The following is a 21,367-nucleotide window of genomic DNA, read 5'->3' as shown; positions in this document are numbered from 1 at the left end:
TTACATCATGGTCTCAATCAAGCGACGTTTCAAGGCAGGATGCCTTTTCATCAGGAGAGACAAAAAAGTGCTGGTAGTGCTGGTGAAGGGGATGCAGGGAAGACAAGAAAGTATTCTGTGCTTACCTTAAATAGCCCATGTGCGTTGCTCCTGTTCCCGCTGCAGCGGCGTCTCTGGGTCCCGCTTCCGGGTTCCGGGTGTCGAGTCTCACTGACGTCAGGCCGTTGCCCGGCAACCACGGACGCTGAATGTCCCTGACACGCTGCGCACCGGTACTGAGCTGTGAAAAAAACAAAAGAAGACCAACTTAGTGCTGTTGGATACTCATATGTGGTAAAGCAAAAAAACTTGTGCAGAAATATCTATGTAGGGCTATAAATACATAAGGAAAGTGCTAAGAAGATAAAAAGCAGAAAACGTTGAAGCATTTATAAAACAAAGAATGGCTGTTCGTATGTAAGATACACCACGTGACCTTAACACCATGGAGAGAGTAAAGGGAGATATATGTCTAGGTACCAAACCCATAAGAGGGGAGACATATTATATATCACAAATTTCTTATGTGTATCCATATTCAACTTTCTCGAGTGTCCATAACTTCTGACAGTGCTGGATAGCATGTAATTATATAAATAAAGTTCGATTTTAGATAAATGTGTTCCATGCTATCATTTCATTTAACCCGTTAGGCGCCATAGAGTCCAGTCGTAGAATCCATTCTGACTCCCGTTTAGACAGCAATAATTGTCTATTGCCTCCCCTGATCAATGGGGGGATATGGTCAATAATTTGGCACTGCATTTCTGCCAAAGTGTGGCCCATGATTTTGAAATCATGGGCCACACTTTGGCAGAAATGCAGTGCCAAATTATTGACCATATCCCCCCATTGATCAGGGGAGGCAATAGACAATTATTGCTGTCTAAACGGGAGTCAGAATGGATTCTACGACTGGACTCTATGGCGCCTAACGGGTTAAATGAAATGATAGCATGGAACACATTTATCTAAAATCGAACTTTATTTATATAATTACATGCTATCCAGCACTGTCAGAAGTTATGGACACTCGAGAAAGTTGAATATGGATACACATAAGAAATTTGTGATATATAATATGTCTCCCCTCTTATGGGTTTGGTACCTAGACATATATCTCCCTTTACTCTCTCCATGGTGTTAAGGTCACGTGGTGTATCTTACATACGAACAGCCATTCTTTGTTTTATAAATGCTTCAACGTTTTCTGCTTTTTATCTTCTTAGCACTTTCCTTATGTATTTATAGCCCTACATAGATATTTCTGCACAAGTTTTTTTTTTTTTTTTGCTTTACCACATATGAGTATCCAACAGCACTAAGTTGGTCTTCTTTTGTTTTTTTCACAGCTCAGTACCGGTGCGCAGCGTGTCAGGGACATTCAGCGTCCGTGGTTGCCGGGCAACGGCCTGACGTCAGTGAGACTCGACACCCGGAACCCGGAAGCGGGACCCAGAGACGCCGCTGCAGCGGGAACAGGAGCAACGCACATGGGCTATTTAAGGTAAGCACAGAATACTTTCTTGTCTTCCCTGCATCCCCTTCACCAGCACTACCAGCACTTTTTTGTCTCTCCTGATGAAAAGGCATCCTGCCTTGAAACGTCGCTTGATTGAGACCATGATGTAATGCACTAAGATGACATAAACTATACTTTTACAAATCCGTGAGTGCCGCTCTTTATCTCCAAGGCTCTACTACAAGCTCGAGGGGATACCAGTGTGTATCAATGACTGTGAAGGCACCACGGTAACTTGCATCGTTTTGTCCGGAGTGCCGAGCGTATGTGACATATATATATATATATATATATATATATATATATTAGAGATGTGCGGGTTCGGTTTTACCCAGAATTACTCGGTTCTTATTGCCAAATTAGAGCAAATTTGGATTTTGAATTTGATGAACGTCTGTCACATGTTTTGGATATCCCGCTTTGAGACCCGGGTAAATCTGTGTAAAACCAAACCCGAATATCTCTAACATCTGATTGGCTGAGCTAAATAGGTAATTGATTATACAGTATAATTGCCTAACCTTCAAGGGCCAACTGGTATGCCTTGGTTGACCTGCATGGATTATTGGTTATGAGACTGACAGACATTTATAGCAATTAGCATTTGTTACTCTTACATGCAAATAAAGGAAGTAATATATTTATAATAAAACACTTTTCCAGTTACTGCGATGCTTGGACCAATTGCAAGAGACGTGGACAGTCTGGTGATAGCCATGAGAGCTGTACTGTGTGATGACATGTTCCAGATGGACCCCACAGTCCCACCAATTCCCTTCAATGAGGAGGTATGACACACAGCCGTGTTTGCTTTAATAATGTGTCATCCTTAACATAATCTTCTGTACCGTACTACATATCCCAGCATGCTGAGCAAACCACTAAGAGCTCGGCAATGACCAGTGCAGCAGCAATGGGAGACTGTCTGTATAACAGACTATCAGATAGTTTTCCTTTAGGCTCCCACAGTGCCCAGTCTTCTTCCGAGTGCTCGGAAACCATTGTTTGGCCGTTATCATTGGTGCGCCCAGAGAACGCACCCTAACCACCTCAATCCGCCCCCCCTGTGCGAACGCCTCGGCCAATAATCCCACATTTATATTGTGCTGTGCAGAAATCTATTGCAGAATGTTTACCATGTTAGCAGATTGTCTCTGGATCTGGAACCTTAAATGATCTTCCAGTGATCCCTTCTCCCAAATAGGCAAAACCACCGGTTTACATTTCTGTATGTGGTGAATCTTTGTGGACTTCGGTAACTGGTTAGGATTTAGCAGATTCATTTCTGGACTGTCTGATTCCCCCAGGTATATTCCAGCACCCGGCCCCTCTGTATCGGATTCTATGAGACGGACGGCTCTACCATGGCCACACCATCTATGCGGCGGGCTGTCCTGCAGACCAAGGCTCTCCTGGAGAAGGCAGGACACAAGGTACCTGCATCCTTATGTTATACAGACCAAGATGGTAAAACACATTTGTATTTGTAACCTCTCATTGATAATTTGCTTTGCAAGCTAATTGTTATCTAGTCAGCAGGATTTTTTTGGAGCTGTCTAAAGACCCCATACACTTGTGCGACTTCTCACAATTTCCCTTGAACTCCCCGGTAGCTTCCTGGACGGCAGGATCGCATACGATACTCCTTATGTGGTCCTTTTACATACGATGTATCGGATGCGATCCCAATCATGGCTGCGGGATATGGTAAATCTTTATGGCAGCCTTGGTGATCTTCAGCTCCGATCTAATGCGCATGGGATTGGAATTGGAGGTTTTATACTTTTCACCCGATTTCTCAGACCCATGCGTCGTTATCGGGGGTGTCTTAAGTGTCTAGAGGATGGACTTGGGGCAAGTGGCTAATTGTTGGTACCTAGAGACTGGGTTCTTGGAGAGGGGAGTAGGTGTGGCAGTCTAATTGCTATCTCGAGACTGTACTCAGAGGGGCTGTCTAATTGTTGGTATCCACAGACAATATTCAGAGGACGGTCTAACTGACTGTTGTATCTCTTTTTGCAGTTGGTGCCATTTACACCCGTATCTGTAGAGGAGTCATTGTATGAGTTGGCAATGAAGGGGTTGCTGGCTGACGGAGGCTCCACCTTCCTGGATAATTTGTATGTATACGGGATATTCCAATTATGTCTAACCACGAGGAACAGTGAAAAATGAGTAATATTATTCTTTTATTCTTAGTAAAGGAGACCAAGTAGATCCAAACTTGAAAACTCAGGTTACAACCTACGCCTGCCCATCTTGGCTGAAGAGCTTGCTCTCAATCATTGTTAAGCCCGTGGTGAGTTGAGACAGTCATTCATTGTCCAGCATACATTTGGTGCAGTCCAAGAAGGCCCAAAGTGCACATTAGGGATGCCACTCTGGAGTGCGACGACTGTCCAGAGTGCTTCTGGTCTGAGGTCCATTGTTAGTGCACTATGTAATTCTCCAGGACAGTGGTGGAATGTACAAGATATATACCATGCCAGTCATTATATCGTACATGTGTAGTTGTCTGTTGGAACTGCGTTTATTCACGTCATATCTCCCTCTCTGTAGTTTCCTCGACTAGCGAAGATTCTCCAGAATACGCGAGGAGTAGGGTAAGATAACGTTCATATTCCAGAGTATTTCATATTGTAGGTTTGTTTCAGGCAGACGTTGGAGACCTTTTGTACGTCTTTCACGTCTCCTCCAGGAGGGGGCAGTATGAGGCCATTTCCATGCATATTGCTTTTCTGAGAAACATGAAAAGGGTTTTTGGGGTATATTTCTTTAAGATCAAGGTTGGGCAATTTTTGGTTGGATTTAAAATTGATCTTAATGTTGTTGTCGATGTTGGTCTTCCAGAGCTAGGACACATATTTTCTAACATTTACAAATGTATATTATATATATCTGTGTGTTTTAGCCGTTGAAGCCCAGCATCAATTAAGAGCAAATGGAAATCGATCAACATCGACCTTTAGTAACTATGTGGCAGATGTATCAAGCCTTAACAAGAGATAAATCCGAGGATGATAAAGGGCCAGATTCTCTAAGCTTCAAAAGTGTTAAAATGGAAAGTGATAAACAGCCAGCCAATCAGCTCCTACCTGCCATGTCACAGACTGTGTTTGAAAAATGTCAGACAGGAGCTGATTGGCTGGCTGTTTATCACTCTCCATTTTATCACTTTTGAAGCTTAGAGAATCTGACCCTAAGAGAGATAAACGTCCAGCCAATCACATCCTAACTGCCATGTTACAGGCTGTGTTTGAAAAAAGTCAGTAAGGAGCTGATTGGCTGGACGTTTATCTCTCTTTATCATCCTTGCATTTATCTCTTGTTAAGGCTTAATACATCTGCCCCAATGGGCCTTATTCTAGTTCACTATTTCTGACAAAATCCTTCTTAAGTCCCGTACACACGGGGGGATAAATTGCTGAGCGATATATTGCTCACGATGACCGATATATCGCTCAGTGTCACGTTTGCATCACCGACCAGAGATGGTCTCTGATGAAAAAGAAACTGCCTGCGATATTAGACAAAATCGTCCCCGTATGTACACAGCCATAGATGGACAAAACCATGTGCACTGCAGGTGGGGCAGATGTAACTTGTGCAGAGAGAATTCGATTTGGGTGGGGTTTTACTTCAAAGTGAGATCTATATTGCAGTGTAAAAATAAAGCAGCCAGTATTTACCCTGCACATAAACAAAATAACTCACCCAAATCTAATTCTCTCTGCACATGTTACATCTGCCCTACCTGCGGTGCACATTTGTTTTGTCCATCTAAGAAGGATTTTGCATGAAAGAGTGAACTAGAATAAGGCCCAATAATTATATGTGATCTAAACTGTTGAAATACACCATAAATCAGCACCACAAGGCATTTTATATCTTTTTACAAAAAAATAAACAACTTTTCTGAGATAGAATGGAGAGCTACAGATGTATCCTCATACATGTACACATGCTGAAATTGTGCCAAATAGTTTGGTTTGGTAAGCCACAGTCACACACAGATATAGAAGTGTCACGTATCAGATTGAGCAGCACAAGCGCAGTCTCCTGGTGCTTCCTAGTCGCACAGCAGTGTCACGCCCGGCTGGGACATAGTTGCACAGATCCTGGTGGCTCACTCAAGCCGGGCATCTCGTGCTGCATGGTATATTGAGGCTAAGGGGGGTATTCAATGTCAGGGGCACGGCTGTCGAGCTAGCGCGACAGCCGTGCCCCTGTCCCGTTCTCGGTGAGCTCGCCTGGAGCTCGGCAGTCGGCATTCAATGTCCCGGCCACTGAGCGGCGAGAAGGGGGCGTGGCCGCGAGTTGCGGCCGGGAAGTGACGAGCTGCAGCCGGCAGCTCGTCACTTCCCGGCTGTTCTCGGCAGAACGAGCCCGACAGCTAGAGATGTTGGGCTCGTTCTGACAGGAAACCCTGTTCAATGCTGTCGGGGAAGACAGCATTGAATAGGGCCAGTCGAGCATCTCCCCCACGGGAGATGCTCGACGGAGATTGAATATCCCCCTAAATATAGGAGGACGCACCTGTAGCTGTGTGATGTGTTTTATTTAAATATGAGTCCTATTCCTATAAATGCAACACAAGGGGTGCGTTAGGAAATGTTGACATTCATAATGTTGACATGAAATGTTGACCTGACAGTGTCAACCGTTATGATGAAGTCATCCCTAGTGGCCCAGCAGCCACTTACCTGCTCTCAACGGCTGAAGCAACTAGAGCGGTGTCTTCTGGGTCTCGGCAGACGCAAGTGTCAGGTCCAACAGAGCTATCTGAGGGAACGGCCTACTCCTAACCTCCCCCTAGTGACTAGGCCTAACCCTACTGCCCTGCAGCCTAATGTTTATGTTGACACTCTGACAATGTTGACCTTTTATATATACATCAGACCCTCCAACGGGATCCCATATGTCAGGTACAAAATGCTCTGCCCCTGGGCTTCCCTGTCATAACACTTGTACACCAAAACTGCCAGGTCGCACCTGGGTTTTTGGACCCGGATGCCACCCGGCAGTTGTTCCCTTTTACACTGGCCTCCCCCGGCATTATGCCGGGTAGGGGACGCCGGGGAATTTGGGCCCTGAGCCTGCGCTTGGAGATGACATCATCTCCAAGCGCCGGGAAACCTGCCGACCATCACCCCCGCAACGCCGCCTGACACCCCTGCAAAGACGACCGACATGCTGGGGGCAAGCCCAGCACCCAGGTAAGCTGCTGGGCTGCCCCCAGCCTCCATCCATGAGGTGAATGGATGCCACATACAGACATCCATTCACCTCTGCTGCTGTCTGCATAGTACCGCAGAAAGTAGCGGAGGCTGTACGCAGCCCCTGCCCAACCTCCGGACTGACCTCAGGGCGCTGCGGTCCGGAGGTTGGGGCTCCCTGATTGGAGGAAATGGGTCCCAGGGTCGGATGAACCGGGTTACCCATTTACACGGCCCCTGACTCCGGGGAAGCAACGTGTCCGACCGTGAACATTTGTCGGGTCGGACACCGGGTAACAGGACCCAAGTTATTTATTTTTTTCTCTTTTACGCCAAGCCCCGGCCTGGAGCGGCAATAATCTGGGTCGCGGCTCTGGTGTAAAAGGGATATTAGTGTATCATTGCCGTTATTTGTGGTGAAATGCTTTTCAGCACAGTTAATGGCAATCCCAAATTCAGAGGGAAGTCCAGGATCAGAGCATTTGGGGCTGATGCACAGGTCATGTTGGCTGTTGATATTTCAACAATTTTGATGTCATAACTGTTGACATTGTGTCAGCATTAATGTCTACCTAATCTGAGACAAAAGTACAAAGCAAGAATACACTGGCTGGTGAGGCTGGCACTATGGGCCGAATTCAGACCAGATCGCTGAGCTGCGAAGAGGTAAACGCCGCCCCGTACATGTGAATTCCCGCCTATGTGCACGGCTGCAAATTAATTCGCAGCCGTGCAACTGAGAGAAAAACCATTCGCAAACGCTCACTGTCAAATGGTTTTCCCCTCTGTTCTCAGCGAACCAGGAGCCAGGACTGACCCGTCGCTGCAATGGCTGTGAGGAGAAGAAGGCTGCTCATGATGTCATTGGCCCTCCCAGTGGCCAAGAAATGCCTGCATTTTCTGGGGCACGCCCAGAAATCGCAGGGTTACCACCCCCCAAACGGCCGCAGGGTGTCAATCACCCTGCTAACAGCCAGCGATGACTAGTCTTGAGTAAACACACACCTCCTGCTGACTTTGCTGATCCGCTGCTGCATCCAAAGACACATCATCAGATCACCCACGGGAACATGGATGATCTGAGTAACACTCAGGGTGGTCGGAATTAACATGCCACCAGGTTCAGCAAAGGATCAGATCACCCACGGGAACATCGATGATCTGAGTAACACTCAGGGTGGTCGGAATTAACATGCCACCAGGTTCAGCAAAGGATCAGATCACCCACGGGAACATCGATGATCTGAGTAACACTCAGGGTGATCGGAATTAACATGCCGCCAGGTTCAGCAAAGGATCAGATCACCCACGGGAACATCGATGATCTGAGTAACACTCACGGTGATCGGAATTAACATGCCGCCAGGTTCAGCAAAGGATCAGATCACCCACAGGAACATCGATGATCTGAGTAACACTCAGGGTGATCGGAATTAACATGCCGCCAGGTTCAGCAAAGGATCAGATCACCCACGGGAACATCGATGATCTGGGTAACACTCAGGGTGATCGGAATTAACATGCCGCCAGGTTCAGCAAAGGATCAGATCACCCACGGGAACATCGATGATCTGAGTTACACTCAGGGTGATCGGAATTAACATGCCGCCAGGTTCAGCAAAGGATCAGATCACCCACGGGAACATCGAGGATCTGAGTAACACTCAGGGTGATCGGAATTAACATGCCGCCAGGTTCAGCAAAGGATCAGATCACCCACGGGAACATCGATGATCTGAGTAACACTCAGGGTGATCGGAATTAACATGCCGCCAGGTTCAGCAAAGGATCAGATCACCCACGGGAACATCGATGATCTGAATAACACTCAGGGTGATCGGAATTAACATGCCGCCAGGTTCAGCAAAGGATCAGATCACCCACGGGAACATGGATGATCTGAGTAACACTCAGGGTGATCGGAATTAACATGCCGCCAGGTTCAGCAAAGGATCAGATCACCCACGGGAACATCGATGATCTGAGTAACACTCAGGGTGATCGGATTTAACATGCCGCCAGGTTCAGCAAAGGATCAGATCACCCACGGGAACATGGATGATCTGAGTAACACTCAGGGTGATCGGAATTAACATGCCGCCAGGTTCAGCAAAGGATCAGATCACCCACGGGAACATGGATGATCTGAGTAACACTCAGGGGGATCGGAATTAACATGCCGCCAGGTTCAGCAAAGGATCAGATCACCCACGGGAACATGGATGATCTGAGTAACACTCAGGGGGATCGGAATTAACATGCCGCCAGGTTCAGCAAAGGATCAGATCACCCACGGGAACATGGATGATCTGAGTAACACTCAGGGGGATCGGAATTAACATGCCGCCAGGTTCAGCAAAGGATGCAGGCACTGTCCATGGTGCGTAGAGAAATCAGGGGGCAACACCCCACATCTTATGAAACGCTGGCCACCCCCACCCCCAAATGGCCGCAGCATGTCCGTATGCCTGTCATCGGTTTAATAAGCACTGGGTATTTGGGAGGTACTGAAGAAATATATATATCTACTGTATATAGGGGAAGTATAATAATAAATATTAATAATACCAATAGTAATCTATAAATGTGTTGTTCTTCCTTCCAGTTCGGTGAAGGAGCTTTGGAAACATCATGGGGCAGTGGAGGTAAATGACACAGAATTTCCATTCACTGTCTATCCCACCAGACACAAAGGGAACATTATATCTGTGTCTTAGTAGAGGATAGATTTTATGATTTCCAATGACCGTGATAATAACAGTGTGTGTTTCCCATGACTTCTGATCTCTGTGCTTGTGCAGGCGTATCGCCAGGAGTTTATCACCCGCTGGAAGGCACAGGGCCTGGACGCTCTCCTCTGCCCTATTTTGGGGCCTGCCTTATCCATCGGATACCCTGGAAAGCTGTCAAGTATGTGACATTACTGTCTGTCCTTAAACTGTCCTCACTTGTCTTGTACAGTGTGAGCCATCAGCTGCTGCTTACTGTCCTCACAGGGCACCGGTACAGACGCTGGAACTCTGGGGGTTAATCATTGCACATTGACACTTAAAGAGACATTGGCAAGTTGTAATCTAGAATGCGATATAAGTAGCATTCATTCAGCCAGCTGTTGGAATATATTATGTACTAGTAAGCCCGCTCTAAGCAAATGCTTTGAAAGATAGTCTGCTACTTTGAGGTTGCCTCTGTGTTTGTGCATGTGTGAGAGAAAAAGAGATGTAGATTCACTCGCTGCCAACAGATAGCGGTATTCCGGAGACACACAAATGGACACTAGACACTATGGAGGAAATTTACTAAAAAAAATTCATGGAAAAAAATCGTATTTTCGTATTCTTAATGATGGGACATTCGTATTTTGTATTTACAAATACGAATGTCTACACCATCGAAAGAATACGGCAGAAATCACCATTCAAAGAATGGTGGTTCCTGATTTACTAAGCGGCCGTATTGATAATACGGCCGCTAATTAGTGTAAAACTGCCACGAATATACGGCAGGAAAATACACTTTATTTTCCTGTCGTATTTGGCAGAAGCCTGCACGGATCAGATCCGTGCAGGCTTTAGTGTTAAAAAATAGAGAAAAAAATAAATAAATAAAAAACAGCGTGGGTTCCCCCCCTCAGCTGTAACCAGCACCAGGCTGAAAGAGCCGGGGCCTGTAATTAAAAATCAGGGAACCCGACAAATAAAGGGTCCCCGGTTTTTTTAAACCAACCCCAGGCTCCAGGTCCAGGGCTGGTTCCCAAAATACGGGGGACAAAATGAGTAGGTGTCCCCCGTATTTTAAGAACCAGCCCCAGACCAAACCAGCCAGCAGGGTAATGCCACAGCCGGGGGGAGACTTTTTATACAAGTCCCCCCGGCCAAAGCATTAACCCCCTGACCAGTCAGCCTGGCCAGGGGCCCTGGGGGAGTGGGGACCCCCCCCCAATGAAGGGGTCCCCCCCCCCCCCTCCAGGACTTACCTGACCAGGCTGAAGCCTGGTGCTGTCCCCGGTGGCCCTGGAGCGGTGGCCACCGGGCTGATTGAGTGTAAAAAAATAGATTTAAAAACTATTGTTTTAAACTGTGGAACTATGAGTCCCAGCAAGCCTCCCCCGCAAGCTCGGACTTGGAGAACCACAAGTCCCAGCCTGCGGGGCATTAAAGGGCCCGCTGGCACTTGTAGTTCCACAGTAAAAAAATAGTGAAATAAATACACACTGACACACATTAAAACTTTAATACATCCAAAGCCCATACATACTGATACTTACCTATCTTGAGCCCGTAGGTAGGTCCCTGGGTCTTGGTCTGGTGCCATGTCCTGCTCCATATCGGCGGTCGGCTCCATGTCGGCGGCGTCTGTGTCGGCAGCGTCCATCCGGTACGAAGAAATCCATGGGGGCCTGTGGAAGGAAATCCTACTCACCCAGGTCCTCCATGGAAGATCTGAAGTCTTAATCCGACGTAGTCCTGGACTTCTTCCAGCTTCTTCAAGCTGCCGGCGATTCCAGCAGTTTCCCCGCATCGGACTGAGAGGCGCAGAGATCTTTCATCCTCCGCGCCTCTCATCGGAATGATTCTATTGGCCGCTAGGCGGCCAATCAGGAGCTGAGAAAGTCGGTTCCTGATTAATGCTTTGGCTGGGGGGACTTGTATAAAAAGTCTCCACCCGGCTGTGGCATTACCCTGCTGGCTGGTTTGGCCTGGGCTGGTTCTTAAAATACAGGGGACCCCTAGTCATTTTTTCCCCCGTATTTTGGGAACCAGCCCCGGACCTGGAGCCTGGGGCTGGTTGTTAAAAATCGGGGAACCCCTATTTGTCGGGTTCCCTGATTTTTCATTACCGTCCCGACTCTTTCAACCTGGTGCTGGTTACAGCTGTGGGGGGGACCCCACGCCGTTTTTTTATTTATTGATTTTTCTCTTTTTTTTACACTCTGCAGCCTGCACGGATCTGACTGCCTGTAGTTATTCATATTAGTGGCCGTATATACGGCCAGCTAATACGAATTAATACGCCATCGTAGGGTTACAAAGCAGTCGTATTTGACTGCTTTGTAAATCCCCCACCGGAACACGACTTGGCATACGACGTATGCAGTTGTAGCCATTCGTATTAAGAATACGAATGCAACTTTTTGCATTCGTATTCTTAGTAAATTTCCCCCTATGGGTGACATTTAATAGAATGAGAGTTTTTCGCACTTTCAAAATCGCCCATTATCGCACTTTTTTTAAATCACATTTTTACTGCGGATTCGCATATTTAATGAGGTGCGTGTTCCGGAAAGAAAAGTGCGATTAAGTGCAATAAAGGGATTTTTGTAAGAACTTACCGTTCGAATCCCTTTCTCTGATATGGTCCTGGTGACACAGCTTCACATTGGGATGTAGGAGGGTCCGCAGGAGCCAGGCACCTATCCTAAAGCTTTTGGAGGGTAGGCTCCTCCCCTACTGCATCCCAGATTCCTCAGTTCAATCTTTCAAAGCCACTGGAATACATTAACTCAGTACAACGCCTGCACATATCATATGCACAATTTTAAATTTAACTTTTCAACCAATTATAACATGAAACATCATGAACACTGGCATACTTACTGAGCGTAAGGGAGGGATCGCTGTGTCACCAGGACCATATCAGAGAAAGGGATTCGAACGGTAAGTTCTTACAAAAATCCCTTTTTCTCTTTCAATGGTCCTGGTGACACAGCTTCACATTGGGACGTTCCAGAGCCGGTCCTTTTGGGTGGGTACGCTCAGGTCTGCAGTTCTCATCACTGCTCGCCCGAATGATGCGTCCACCGACGCGAACTCATGGAACCTATTGAATTTGGCAAAAGTATGAACAGATGACCAAATGGCAGCCCTGCAAACCTGCTCAGCTGTTGCCCCAAGTCGAACCGCCCAAGAGGTGGTAACCGACCTGGTGGTATGCGCATTAATCCTGGCCGGTACAGGCCTACCAACTTTAGCATATGCAAACGCAATAACAGAGCGCAACCACCTAGCAATGGTCTGCTTAGAAGCAGCCCAACCAATTTTGTGTATGTCATACAAAACCAGTAAAGTATCAGTCTTTCTGACACTCTTAACTCTGTCCACCTAAACGCGCAAGACGCGCACAACATCCAAATTCCTCAATTTGTCCCTTTTCCTAGAACCCTCTGGGGGTTGAAACACAGGCAGAACCATCTCCTGATTTAGATGAAAAGCAGAGACTACTTTTGGTAAAAATCTTGGGGTACTGTCCGAAAGACAGCCCTATCATCATGACATATAAGGGAGGGAGACTTGTAGAACAAAGCTCCCAACTCCAATACTCTTTTTTCTGACGCCACCGCCAACAAAATACCAGCTTCCCTGTAAAGGAAACTAAGGTCAGCCAACCTTAACGGCTCAAAAGGCGCCCTTTTAAGGTACTCCAGAACCAGAGATAATTCCCCTGGCGCTACTGGTTGCTTGTAGGGAGGGTTCAATAGAGAAAACCCCCTGCAGGAAGATCTGACTTCCAGTATTAATGCAACCCTTCTTCGGAAAGAAATTGACAAGGCCGAGATATGTACTTTGAGTTACTGAAGGCTTAACCCAGAGGAAAGTCCATTCTGTAAAAAACTCCAACAATTTTAGCCACTTTAAATCGGGATGTGTGTGATTTCTATCTTTCACACCATCGAATATAGGTCTTCCAGACCCTATAATAATTTTCAGAAGACTCTCTGGCTTTAATCATCGTGTTAACCACCACCTCTGAGAATCCTATATTCCTCAAAATGGCGGTTTCAACTGCCAGGCCATCAAAATTAATCAAGCTGAATCCAGATAGTTAAACGGTCCTTGTCTTAGACGGTCTGACCTCAGAGGTAGACGCCATGAGTCCACAGAGAATTTCTGAAGCCTCGAGTACTAGGATCTCCTTGGCCAATCTGGGGCCACTAAAATTACTGGAATTGTCAGGGCCTGTATCTTTTTCAACACTCTTGCCAGCATTGGAACTGGTGGAAAAACATAAAGAGAATTCCCCTCCCAGGGGATAGACATGGCATCCACCGCTTCTGCCAGTGGATCCCTCATCCTGGCATAAAACCTGGGTACCTGATGGATGAATCTGGATGCCATCAGGTCCCCCTCCAAGGTTCCCCACCTCCATGTAATCTGGTGGAATACTTGTGGGTTCAGGCTCCGTTTCCCTTCCATCAGCTCCTTCCTGCTCAGGAAGTCGGCCTCTATATTCTCCATTCCTGGTATAAATATTGCTGATAATGCTGGAACATTCTGTTCCGCCCACAAGAAGATTCGGGACACCTCCCACATAGCCAGCTTGCTGCGTGTGCCTCCCTGGTGGTTCAGATAAGCCACAGCTGTGGCGTTGTCAGTCTGAATCCTTAAAGGGAGCCTCTGCAACCTGTCTCCCGCTAGAGAAAACACTTTCCACACAGCTCTCAGTTTCAAGATACTGATCGGTAAGGCAGATTCCTATGGAGTCCACAAACTCTGCAGACGCAGGTCCAAGACTACTGCCCCCCCAGCCCCTGAGACTGGCGTCGGTAGTGACTACCAGCCAGCTCCAGGACTGCAGTGACCAACCCCACTGAAGGGAGTCCACGTCTGTCCACTATTTCAGGGAGGCTCGAGTTTCCGAAGACAGCACTATCTGTTCAGATTTCATGGTCTGTGTGATTCCTGACCAAGCCTTCAAAATATTCTCACTGGAACACCCGAGAGTGGAACCTGGCAAACTGCCGCGTCTCGAAAGACGCCACCATCTTCCCCAGCAGCTTGAGGCACCTCCATACTGATGTGCTCCGAGAGCTGAGAATCTCCTGGACTAAGGCAACCAGATCCCTGGCCTTTGCCTCCAGTAAAAATACCCGATGTAGATGGGTAACCCGAATGACCCCCAAGAATTGGAGTCTCTGTGACGGCACCAACTGAGACTTTTGTAAGTTTAAAAACAAGCCGTGAGCCTGCCAAAAACCCAATGGCTTTTGCCAAGTGACTCTTCAACATGTCTGCTGACTCCGCTCTGAACAGCAGGTCGTCCAAATATGGGATCACGGTGTTTCCCCTCAGTCGAAGCACAGCCGCCATTACAGACATTATCTTGGTGAATACCCTTGGCGCTGAGGCCAGGCCGAAGTGCAACGCCTGGAATTGCAAGTGTATGGTCTCCTATCTCAATAGGGCCTGATGTCCTGGGTGAACAGGAACATGAAGGTACGCGTCCTGGACATCCATGAACGCCAAAAATTCTCCCTGGTCCAGGCTTCACAGCACTGACCATAGAGACTCCATTTTGAAATGGTCTACCCACAAATGGATAATTAACGACTTTAAATTGAGAATCGGTCTGAAAGACCCGTCTGGTTTGGACACCCGACACAGTGGAATAAAAGCCTTTTTTCCATTCCGCTCTGGGGACCGGGATCACCACACCCTTCTCTAAAAAAGAATGAGCCGCTCCCAAGGGAGCTGTACGGAGCCGAGCCCCTTTTGGTATTGGCGTGGGAATGAATCTTCTTGGAAGAAGACCCTTGAAGGGAATTCTGTAACCCTGGGTTGTAATTTCTAACACCCAAGAATCCCGGTCTAACAATGCCCATGCGTCTTTGAACAGTGTCAGATGTCCCCCCATCTAGACCACCGCCGGGCAAAACCCTTGGCAGTCATGCAGATGGTTTGTCCTCTTCTTTGTGTTTTGGTTTCTTATTTTTGAAAGGAACCAAATTTAGACTTTAGGACCTTTCCCCTGAAGGGCTGCCCTCAGAAAGACGCACCTCCTCTAAGGGAGGGCCGCAAGGCTGGCCTGAAAGCAGAAACCTTGATGTCTGCTTGGCTGCAGGGACTGGCAGGAAACTACTTTTGCCACCTGTGGCCTGCTTAATAACTTCTTCCAGTTCAGAAGCAAATAACAGCTTTCCTTTAAAAGCTATTGTCTCTAAGGCTTTCTTAGACACATTATCTGCCTCCCAAGCCTTAAGCCAGAGGACTCTCCTGTCATTTACAGACACTGTGGAAACTCTGGCAGCCATTTTGAGAGCTTCCTCTCAGACTTCAATACATGCTCTGCAGCCGTTTTTAAGCTTCTCTGCAAGCAATAACACACAAGGGTCAACGTGTAAAATAGTGCACAAATTTCTGGCCCACACGATCATGGCCTTAGAGACCCAGGCTGAAATCATCAGAGGGCATAGGGTGTATCCCACCCCTTAAAATATGCTTTGAGGTTACCCTCCAGCTTTTAGTCTGCGGGGTCCTTAAACGCTGCTACCCCTTGTACTGGTAGCACAGTGGCTCCACCTGAGGTCTTGATACACGTGTCACAGAAGCATCTACCACTGGGACCTTTTTTTCCAGAGGTCAGCATGCGCCTCAGGCATGGGGTACAGGCTTAGAAATCTTTTAAGTATCTGAAGCCTTTTATCAGGGGTTTTTTAGGCCCCTTTGCAGGGAGATATCAGAATCTTTACGCTGTCTCATAAAAAACAACCTTTGCAGGAGTTTATCCTTCACAGACAAATTTAATGCCTGTTTAACAGCAGTAATAAAATCCTCTACCCCTGAGGCTGAGGACTCTTCAGAAATATCACCCTGGTTTGGTTCTGTGTAGTCTCCTACCTCATCAGCAGCTAATAATGGCTCTGAATAAGACCTTTTAGGTGTCCCCACAGAATAACCATAAAACTTGTGCAACAAGTAATTTAAACCTGCTGATTCCCATAGCAGTATCCTGCATGACCAGTAATAAATCAGGATCTGTCTGGGTCCGAGGCACAGAGCTAGGGGACTGCTGAGAGAATGGCAATGGTCTAGAGAAATTACCAGCCATCACTCTGCCTGTCCAGTAATGCACCAAAGCATTTTCAGACCTGCCTAGGGCTTGGCCCATGCAAGTTCCGATGTACTACCCTCTGGAGTTCACTCCCCATGGGTTTCACAGCAGCGCATATAAATACATAAGCCCCCCTCAGGGACAATTCTCAGTGTACAACCACTGCAAGCGCTCAATGCATTTGAGGCTCCCTCCCCCAAGACCACAGGCTGTTGCTCAGACCTGATGTTCTCAATTAACACAGTCCCAGCATTAAATGTACAAACATTATATACAGAACCAATATACTCAGTTCACTTAGCTTTCTGTAGTCTTCAGAATGGGGAAAGCGATGCCCAGGAAATCCAATCACTCTGTCAGGATCTGTAAGCCAGCTCAGCTCCGCTGCAAGCGTTCTGAATGGCGCCAAAACAGAGTGAGGGAAGGGATCAAGTCCCTGCTGCTGCGGGGTCTGTGACTTTTGGCGCCAACTACCCCCAGACAGCCGCTCCCATTGTAGGATCTCCTTGTTCCAGTATCTCCCCCTCAGCTGGGGACCACTCGGAACATGCCTGTAACAACACTGCTGTCCTCTCGTATCAGGAGCTCAGTGTGTAAGCTCCGCATAAAATGGCCGCCGCCATCACGGAGCGCCTGTCCCCCATGATCCCCACCTAGCGTGAAGCCGGTTTCAGAGCGCTCCGGAGCCCAGGCAGCTTCTTAAAAGAAGCTGTAAGCGCTGCACAGGGAGGCCAGACAGCGTCTCCCATGTGCACAGTGAGCTGACAGGACGCGCTTCTGTCAGCTCCTGCTGCGCTAGCAGTGTGAAGATTCACTAATGAGAATCCTCACACTGTGCCTACCTAGCTAGTGTAAAAGTTAATAAAATAATAAAAACCCTAACTAGCTCTACTCCTTCGGCTGCTCCGGCAGCCCTTTAGAATAGCACCCACTCCAGTGGGCACCTAACACGAACTGAGGAATCTGGGATGCAGTAGGGGAGGAGCCTACCCTCCAAAAGCTTTAGGATAGGTGCCTGGCTCCTGCGGACCCTCCTACATCCCAATGTGAAGCTGTGTCACCAGGACCATTGAAAGAGAAAATGTGCGAATTTTAGGCATGAAAATGTGCGAATTTGAGGTAATGTGCGATTTTGTGTTTGTAAAAAAAAAAAAAAAAAAAAAACGTCGTGAGGGAACCCCTCTTGAGCATAGCCAGCCCCGGGCTCATTGAGCCGGACCTGGTTCCAAAAATACGGGGGACAAAAAGCATAGGGGTCCCCCCGTATTTCTGAAACCAGCCCCGGACTCTTGGACCGGTCCTGGTTCCAATAATACGGGGGACAAAAAATCTGGGGGTCTCCCGTATTTTAAAACCAGCCCTGGGCTCCAACAGCCCGCGGTGTCATGCCACAGCCGGGGGACACTTTTGTAAAATAAGGTCCCCCGGCCGAAACATGAGCACCGTGGCTGGTCAGCCTTGGACAGGGTACCTGGAGAAGTGGGGACCCCCCCAATAAAGGGGTCCCCCCCAAGGCTTCACCCATCCAGGGCTGTCACCGGCGTCCGTGCTATCAATACGTACTTTGTCCGTAAACTGCTGACCCTTTATTCCTAGCTACGTGCGAACACAGTGTAACAAAGTGTAACGAACCTTGTCCGTGTATCATACACGCTATACCGATACTTATAAATCAGTATCTTTCACAGTACTTAGTACCCAAACTGAGTACACCTTTTAAAGACAATGTCCGTATTACACCTTTGTCGCTAAATGCGAATAAAAGTCAAGGCACGAGTTTAACTAAAAAAGTAAGGAGATAGAGTCTCCAAATAATGTATTTAGTCCCTAGCGGACAGCAGGGGGTTATAGAAAGATAAACACAGTATAATACAGGATACAGTTGGTTTAACAATACTAAATATGCTTTACACTACTAGGGGGAAAAGAAACAGATACAAAATACAATCAGCCATAATTACAGGAAAATACATACAGGAATGCAACCGTTTACCATCTCATCTAATGCGCAGCGCAGTCCGGTCGAGCTCACTAGGTTCTAATAGAACTTAGCCCGGTCAGGATGAAGTGGGGAAACGAAGTGAAGAAGTGACCAATCCAGCCCAGGGATCGCTACTTTTATAGTGTCCACACAAAGAAGGTCAAAGGTAGTTTCCATTTGTCAGGGGTTCAAAAGTCAGGTCCTCGTGGATTGGAGCAACATAATGCACTTAGAGTGGATTGGTGCAGAGGGAATGTACTTTGGTGTCCTTTGTCTGCTGGCATCGTCATGGGGGGTCGTAAATCAACCACCGGAACCGGTTACAACTTGATCCTTTGTCTTCCTCAATTCATGTCGCAAAAGTACATAGATTATGGATTTTGTCCGTAATTATTAGACCTTAGGACTTGCGAACTTTTCGTTAGGACCGGAGTGCTGCGCAAAGGACACGGAACATAAGGATATGAAATATGTACAGAAACAGTAGTGTATTATTGGTTAAACTATGTGCTGCCAACTAAACCTACATTTAACTATATTTTCTTTCGTGTAAGTGTGGGATATGAATTTATGTGTATTAGTATGGCAGCGCTCAAAGCTCGCTTTGTCACACAGAATTTGGGTATTATACTTTATTTGCGTAACTCTGGGAACCAAAACGGTGGCCATACCATTCTAAAATGGCGTGTATGCAGTTCGACTTTAACAGTTCACCCTTTGACAGTAAATATAAAACTGTCACAGCTCAACATTTTTCTAAAACACAAAATAAATTCATAATCCTAACAGAAACAATTTGAGATCTCTAAAACATAAAAGGGGAGTAAACCATCTGCGCTTGGCCAATCCTGGATTATGGATAAACGAGGGACCACATTTATCTAACAATTTTTCTAACAAAGGGTTTTAACAAGGTACAGGTGGGAGACATTCTTCACTGGAGGAGGAGCAACAGAACACGAGGACATGCACTGAAACTAGAGGGAGGAAGATTCAGGGGAAAGAGTAGTAGATAAGTGGAATAGCCTACCATCAGAGGTGGTAGACGCAAATACAGTAGTACAATTTAAACATGCTTGGGATAAGCATATTGATATCCTTACAAAAAAAATAAGGATCAAATATGGTTTGAGGTAACATGTTTAAAAAAAGGGGCAGACTAGATGGGCCAAGTGGTTCTTATCTGCCGTCAAATTCTATGTTTCTAATTTACTCAAGGTGACGAAGGATAATGTACAGGTTTGGGATCAAAATAAAAACAGGGGATGTTACAATATATATATAATTTTTTCAGACCTGGTATCCTTTTAATGGGTAATGATTTCGATCCTAGGGTCATATACCAAACCCTTGTCTTCCTCTGAATCCTTCGTTCTTACACTCAGTATGTTTGGTTTTTCCCCGGGTCAACATTTTAACACACTTAAACAATAATACAAAGACTATGATGACACCACAGACACAGAGGAGTAGTTTTCTGATACTGGCTATGATTCCTTGTGCCAGTTCTCCTAACCCAGAGAACCAATGCATTGGGTTCAACCAGGAGGTCCATCTGCTGACCTTGTCACCTACTTCTGCCAGGCTGATATTGTGCTCCCTCCTGAACTCCCATTTAAGCTGAAGAATCTCATTGATCCGAGGATCGATGATTTCTTCTGGGTCTTCAGTATTGTTAGTAATATACGTGCAACACTTTACCCCAAACTGTGTGGAGAGGGTGACACAATATCCTCCTGTCATGGCTGTCAGATAGTTAAACACCATCCAATGTTGAACTAGCTATCTTTTATAAGCTTGCAACTCCTTTCCAGTGTATCTGAAAGTGTCATCATAAATCTCCATAATGTTGTCTATCAAGCCTGCTGGTGCTTGAATATACTTAAAATGTATGACTCCTCTGGCAGTACGGGTAATGTCTAATGCAATGAGGCTATGGGTCCCTTTCTGATTGTTAAATCCCTCTTGTGGATTTGGTCATAATGGGTATGAGTGTAAGGAGGAGATATACAGTACCTTGGTGTATGCTTACCATTTCATCATGGGTAAGTGTCATTACTTCGGGCAACACTCTACCTAAATAACAGATTCCAACGTAGTTCATGGAGAGCCATTTGTATGCCCTTCTACCACAAATATAATAAACGTCATCAGGGAGAAAATAAGGGACAGAATATTTCATAATCTTATCGCATATTATCCATAAAAACATTCCCATCCCCTGCTCCCTGACCTGTTCTTCACAGGTTTCTGGTTGTAGGGTCATATCACAATAGCCTAATATTCTGAAAAGGAAATTTTATTAAAGAGTGGTTTGTGTACGACTTTCTACCTCAGACCCCTGGACTTACTATTCAGGGGTTTGTAGGGTGATTCTTAAACCACTGCCGCTGTGCCGAATTTATAAATGGGCAAACTGCCGGCAGTGTCATCCATTGAAGCATATGGCAAGTGCTAGATGAAAGTTAGTCTTGTCATTAGTAGCAGTTGTCTTTGTTATTGCTCGTATAGTGCCACCATATTCAGTGGCTGTGTACAGAGGCAGGTCTATGACCTTATACATTATCTTCCAGGTGCTGTGTCATACACAATTTTATATAATCTGTTGGATGTCCCGGCTGGCGTGCTGCCAGTTACCACGGTGAGCCGCGAGGATGAGGAGGCACTGAAGAAGTACGAGGGTCACCACAAGGACGCCTGGGACAAGTTAATGAAGAAGGCAAGGGAATTTTGGGCCCCATTCAGACCTGCTCGCTGGGCTTCTTATATTCGCTGCCCAGC

The 21,367-nt window shown here is 46.6% G+C and overlaps 1 protein-coding gene across 1 annotated transcript in view; it reads left to right on the top strand.

The window, feature by feature from the left end:
- The window catches only part of LOC146026611 (vitamin D3 hydroxylase-associated protein-like), a 53,286-nt gene that overhangs the window by 29,457 nt on the left and 2,462 nt on the right, over nucleotides 1-21,367 (top strand). The window contains exons 7-14 of the mRNA XM_083157422.1: nucleotides 2,225-2,349; nucleotides 2,869-2,994; nucleotides 3,584-3,681; nucleotides 3,761-3,860; nucleotides 4,121-4,164; nucleotides 9,383-9,422; nucleotides 9,579-9,687; nucleotides 21,160-21,305. Of these exons, the coding sequence (XP_083013548.1) occupies nucleotides 2,225-2,349; nucleotides 2,869-2,994; nucleotides 3,584-3,681; nucleotides 3,761-3,860; nucleotides 4,121-4,164; nucleotides 9,383-9,422; nucleotides 9,579-9,687; nucleotides 21,160-21,305 (788 nt within the window). The remainder of the gene's footprint in view (nucleotides 1-2,224; nucleotides 2,350-2,868; nucleotides 2,995-3,583; nucleotides 3,682-3,760; nucleotides 3,861-4,120; nucleotides 4,165-9,382; nucleotides 9,423-9,578; nucleotides 9,688-21,159; nucleotides 21,306-21,367) is intronic.

Source organism: Crinia signifera, chromosome 8 (genome assembly GCF_055691185.1).
Source record: "Crinia signifera chromosome 8, ASM5569118v1, whole genome shotgun sequence".
Taxonomy (NCBI): Eukaryota; Metazoa; Chordata; class Amphibia; order Anura; family Myobatrachidae; genus Crinia; species Crinia signifera.
Note: the sequence above shows the minus strand (reverse complement) of the source record. Positions and strands in the feature narration are given on the sequence as shown.